At 41.5% G+C, this 6007-nt stretch overlaps 1 protein-coding gene across 1 annotated transcript in view; it reads left to right on the plus strand.

Annotated features, from left to right (window-relative positions):
* Positions 1–1779: 1779 nt before the first annotated feature.
* RASGEF1B (RasGEF domain family, member 1B) overlaps positions 1780–6007 on the plus strand; it is a gene marked incomplete at its 3' end in the record, with an annotated part of 14946 nt that continues 10718 nt past the window's right edge. The window contains exons 1-3 of the mRNA XM_009071055.1: positions 1780–1956; positions 3683–3805; positions 4630–4767. Coding sequence (XP_009069303.1) covers positions 1780–1956; positions 3683–3805; positions 4630–4767 — 438 coding nt within the window. The remainder of the gene's footprint in view (positions 1957–3682; positions 3806–4629; positions 4768–6007) is intronic.

The following is a 6007-nucleotide window of genomic DNA, read 5'->3' on the forward strand; positions in this document are numbered from 1 at the left end:
TTTCTCCTACTGTGTACGTACTGCACCACTCAGTCTTGTGCAGATTTGAATGTCACCATTGTCCAGACATGCTGCCAGCAGCAGCAAGTTTGTGCCTCTCTGGACGATGCTTCAGGTCCTAGCTAAGGAATCTAGTTAATAACTTAATAGCTTCTCATCTCCACAGAGCTCAGCCTGCAAAGTGCCTTATTGTGAGTTGTGGAGCACACAGATGGCAGCATGCTATTTATCTCCAGGCTGTCACTTCACTAGTTGTTCTCAAATTGGGGTGCCTTCACAGGCTGGTGTTTGCTGAGGTCTGTGGCTTTAAAGAGCCTTTTCCCAAATAGGATTTGATACAATGGAGAGAAAAGCAACAGCATCTGCACTTACAATGATGGCTCAGAGGCATTAATGCTTTTCCAATGCACACACATGCTCTGTCAACACACGAAGAGAGCAGCCTGTGGATATTATCTTCCCAACTCCATCTCCCTTGCCTCACAGTTGTGGGGAGGATGGGAAGCTATGGGCAATTCCTTTTTGCTCCCTGAATGCCCATTAGCACCCACAGCCCAGTAACAGCTGTAGTAGAGTTAAAACCAGTGCATATTAAACTGGTTAAAACCAGGCACAAACTTAGCTTGCCATCGAGGCTATAAAACCTATGTTCCTTAAACTGACAAGGACTGCTACTCCCAGAAGGCAGGGAAGGGGGGAGGAGAGGGAAGGTGCTTATAACTCAGCACTCAAGTAATCAGAGAGATTTTATCTTTTGGCCTTTTCACATACTGCATCACCAAAAGAGCTCTTGGGTGGTCATAGTCCCCTTGCTGCCCACCCACTACTTTGGATGACTGAACAGCCTGCAGCACTGACTGACCTTTTCCTTGGTAAGACATTTTTATTCCGCAGGCACTAAGATGCAGACTGATGAGTAATTGCTTTATTTTTCCTTAAGCATTAAGAAAAATCTGAAGCTGGAAAACACGGGGCTGGATTTTTCACAATTTCACATAATTTGGTGAGAAGGTTTTAACAGATCTCTGAGTCTGCTCTCATCTTTGATAACACTGGTGAACTTGGACAACATTGGTATATATACACAGGCATATTTTTCCAAATTTCTGTAGAGCCAGTCAGAGAGTAGGTGGAGGCAGATGCACTGAAGCATCAGGCTTTAGTCTGGGTCACACCTGCCACGGTGTAATTGGAAAAACCTAGCAGTAGTTTACCAGGGTGGAGTTGGGAAACAGGAGTTTTTGTTTGCAGTTCCAAGGCTGTGTTGCATAAGGAGACTGTCCTTTCACATAACCTTTTCAGGTCTGCACTTCAGCCTCTCTCCCTCTGCACTGACTGGGGGGTGTGAGCCTGTGACAGCCTGAACACACTTCCCCATCAAACTGCTGCTCTCAGGTACCTGCTTTCAGGATTTGCCCAAAGTGTCAATGAATATTATGCCATATCTCCAAAAGTTTTATAGAAAGTCTGAGCTCCCAAAACCTGTCAGGATTTTTGTACACTCCTTCTAACCCTTAACCTTGATGTCTTACCTGTCATTTAGTGAAGAAATAGCAGGATATAAAAGAAGCCCTGGCAATTGTGATGGGCAGGCAGTGATGGGAGCCTGTGTTGACCCTTTCCTGAGCAGCCTGCACAGGTTTGAAAACAGTACAATCTGTGGTGTGACACTGGATTTTATTCCTCATGCAGTACTATTTCTGGAGTGTAGAAAGCCTCTTACCCTGTATCTTCTGTTACTTATCCCTTATCTCTTATTTTGTGTCTCCTCAGGGAAAGATGCCACAGACACCTCCCTTTGCAGCTATGTTTGACAGCAGTGGCTACAACAGGAACCTGTATCAGTCAAAAGAGGACAACTGTGGAGGGCTCTATTACCATGACAACAATCTTCTGTCAGGTTCTCTGGAAGCTCTGATCCAGCACTTAGTACCCAATGTAGATTACTATCCTGATGTAAGTCTATACAGCCTATATGGCTAGGCCTGATGCATCTCCTAAAGGGAAACTTTGACATGTGCAGCAAAAGCAGAATGTGTCACAAGGGTTCAAGTGGCTGATCAGCAATGATAAGATAAATGTGTGCTTTACCTGAGTGCAGCATGCAATAACTCACCTAACCTGGGAAGTCTAATTCTTTATTACTCTTGTTGTAAGGTACACAACCCTGGTAACTCATTTATAAAGTACTTACCTGGACTGGCTTACTGTTTGTTGGATTTTATGTACCATTGGCCCTTAAAAATCTGTGAGGCAAGCTGAGGAGAAAGGCATGACCACTGGTGTGACAGGCTGAAAATATTTGTTTCAAAACCAAGCAGTTTTTAATGTCTATTTCCCATTGCTCCTCTGAGGTTCACATGTGTCTTGCATTTAGCAACCACAATGTTGAACTACCACCACACTGTTCAGAATAAGCAGAGGGTGGATGTGAGAATAGAATCTCTGTCATCTGAAAATTTTTGGCCATCAATACATCAGTACATGGAGACTTTTTATATAATTCTCAGAAAAGAATGATATCAAAAGATGGTGGGGGAGGCAGCTGAGATTGACTGGGGAATGATGAAACTGAATCTCTACTTGTTGAAAGGCTCTTGCTAAAGACATCTGTTATTGTCATAGGTCTATTCATATTTCCAAGACAGGAGGGTTTTTTTTACCTTGGGTCAGAATTAACAGCAGCACACAACTGTGCTTATGCTAGTGCTTATCCGTTAATGCTTAGTGTAACCTTTTAGCAATGTAGCAATTTAATCACTGATTGGTCAAACATGATTGTTTATTCCAAGTTCCTAGATCCAGAACATTGTAGAATCTCTCTTATGGGTGCCATAGATGCTTAACTACTGGCAAACGGGAGACTGGAATAAATATATTGAATATCCATCTCACAATGAGTTCAAATCATGATATATGGAAAACTAAAGAAAAATAAGGAGCATTATCTTGTAACCTCAGAATGTCTTACTGATTTTTATTCTGTAAAACTAAGCTATGTAGTTCCCTCTACTTTCATCCAGGAGACATGCAGTACCATCAGAAATGAACAGTATTTGGTGATTCTTAAAGGAAGTACAAGGTCATAGTGTGCAGTTTGCTGAGGTCAGACAGGCAAACACAGCACAGTAAAGATGGTGTACGTGGCAAAACTGAATCAGCTCAACAGTCTGGTCAACTGGCTTTTTTTTTTTGCTCTTCTTCTGAAGACTATTTGCTTTCACTAGTAATGTGGAAGCAGTCAAGATTTCTTTGTTGGTGTTCTAAGTAGCTTGGACTTGGAGCATGGATGTTATTCCATTATCAGCCTACAAAGAATTGTGTAATCTGGTAATGGCTCCTTCACAGGTTTACTATACAACAAAGGAAGATGAGGTGAAAATTTGTTCTGAGTAATTTCAGGTACTGAGCTTGAAATAAGGCTGTGTGCAATAGAGGAGCTAAACCATCTCTGCCCTGCCCTGTTTTGGTTGAATCTTGCATAACTTGTCTCAAGCATATGAACACTGTTTCTGGAGCAATGCTAAGTGTTAAATTAAATGCTTATTCCTCTAGTAATTGCTTTTGGCAGAGCCACTTGTAGAGTTTTCTTCTGTAGATTGTAAAGTATTAGGAACAGATTTTGAGAAAATATAAAACTGGTGGTAATTTATGCCTTTCTCTGTCTTTCTCTTGTTTGCAGAGGACATACATCTTCACCTTCCTTCTCAGTTCACGTCTCTTCATGCATCCATACGAGCTCATGGCCAAAGTCTGCCACCTGTGCATTGAGCAGCAGAGACTAAGTGAGCCTGGCCTGGACAAAGTAAGATCCCACACTCTCAGGCACTTCTGTCAGTTCCAGTGAAGTGAAAGCAAAATGTTCCTACTCAATAGACTCCTCAACAGGATTAAACAGATTGAAAACTTGATACAAACAACTAAAATCTGATGCTTTATTCACTGACATTCATGGGAAAATTCCACAAAGCTCAGCCTGTCCTCCATGAGGACTGTTGCTCTGCTGCACTGTTTGTTTTACCAACACATGGGCTAGAAACACGAGTGCTTGCTGTTTATGACATATCCTGCACTGGCCCTGCAGTGGGTGCTTTTCTTTCAGGGTTCTGAACATCTTGATGTATAGTGCCAAAATGTTGGAAAGTTGAGTTAAGCATCTTGGTGGAAATTCCACTGAAATGTCTTGCATGCTTAAGCTACACTTCTTGCTAAAGTCTTTGCAGAGTGGCTTAGGTTGCTGTCACTTCTGCATGGGAATGCATGCAGAAGGCTTGGATGAATTGGAATTTATCACTTCCATTATTGACAGTTAGTCATAAGTTATGGAAAGACTAATAAATACTTTGCACTGAGACACTCCTGATTATGAGGGAGTCATTCTAAGATTTCCATCCACTTGGGACCTAATTTCCAGGTCAGTTAAACCAATGAGAGTCTCTTCATTGACTTCCATGGCTATTGACTCTGGCCTGTAATCCAATACTGAATTAAATTAAGCTTAAAAATTTAACTGACCCTCATACCCTTATGCTCCACAGAATCCTACAGAACAGAATTCTGTTGCCTTCGAGTTAGGTATTTGTTGTATTACTGTTACATATAACATTCCTAACTACTGTTTTCACCTAGAACTGGATACAAAAAATAGCACCAAAAATCCTACAGTTGTTGACTGAATGGACAGAGACTTTTCCTTATGATTTCCGAGATGAAAGAATGATGAGGAACTTAAAGGAGTTGGCACAAAGAATAGCCAGTGGTGATGAGGTAAGTTGTCTGTGCTCATTATTGGATAAAAAGGTGTTCCTTTTACTGCTTTGATATTGCAAGTTTGTTGCTGTTAATAACATGGTGTGGCTCTGGGTGGCTAAGCTAACTCATTATGAAGGTGCTGGTAGGCAAAAAGATCTGCTTGGTTCCTAGGCTTAGGAAGAAACCACACAGCATAAGTAGATCTTTTTCAAAGCATGGCATGGTGTTCCCTCCCTGTCTAAACCCATAACATAATTCCATATTGTTCAGACAGGCACAACTTGATGGATGTTAGTATTTGTCATTTTAGTGATTCTGCTTGTTAGAAACTAGCTAAGACACCTGGAAGCCTTGCAGATCTGAGAAATCTCTATCAATGTTGATAATCTCTTCAGTTTCTGTGAGTAAGATGTATTGGACCTGGACCTTTGACCTGTAGGTCAATGGAAAAGTTATAACAGGTTTGGGGAAAAGTTTCTGAAAGAAGACTGGACCAGGAAGAATTGTCTTGAGCTTATAGTATCAGCTATGGACTCAGAGGAAAGCTGTCATATTCCTTCCTCTGGATGGAGCATACAAGCAAATCACTTGACCTTTGTCTCAGTCCCAATTTTCACATGAAAGTTCCACAGAAGTATTATGAAATATTTTGATGCTTAACTGATGCTTGTCTCTTAAGCACTGAAATAAGCTCAGACAAAATCCAAGGCTTTTATTTGCTTAGTGGAAAGGCAGTTAACAAGGTTTCAATAAGAAGATCCTGTGTAGCTGGCATAATACTGAGGTTGCAAAAGACACTGGAGTGGCATTTGAAGAACTATAAACACAAAGAGCAATTGCTAAATGGCATCATGTTTCCAGTGTTCCTCGGGACTGGTGTTCCTTATGTAAGCTTTGGGATAATGATATGGACAAGGCAGCAAACAGCATGTTAACAATCATCTAGGTAAGCTTGACTGGTAAGAGTTGAGATTGCTGCCAAAGCCCTAGAAAGGTCTTGAGAGGCTAAAAACAAGGATGGAAGAGAACAAACCTAAACTGAATTTGGAAGGTGAAATACATTTTGATGTTGTGGAAGTGGGGAGGGAAGAAAGGAGATTGGAGAAGAGAGAGAGATGCCCATCTCATACAAATGCAAAAGGTACTGAATTTGATGGGCAAGCTGAGAATTGCTGCAAGGTATCTACAGGGAGCTTTTGACGGTGAAGAGGCAATAGGTTTGTCTTCACTGTGGGGGTGCCAGGAATCCTCTTTC

Source organism: Acanthisitta chloris, unplaced genomic scaffold (genome assembly GCF_000695815.1).
Source record: "Acanthisitta chloris isolate BGI_N310 unplaced genomic scaffold, ASM69581v1 scaffold23133, whole genome shotgun sequence".
In the NCBI taxonomy this organism is placed as follows: domain Eukaryota; kingdom Metazoa; phylum Chordata; class Aves; order Passeriformes; family Acanthisittidae; genus Acanthisitta; species Acanthisitta chloris.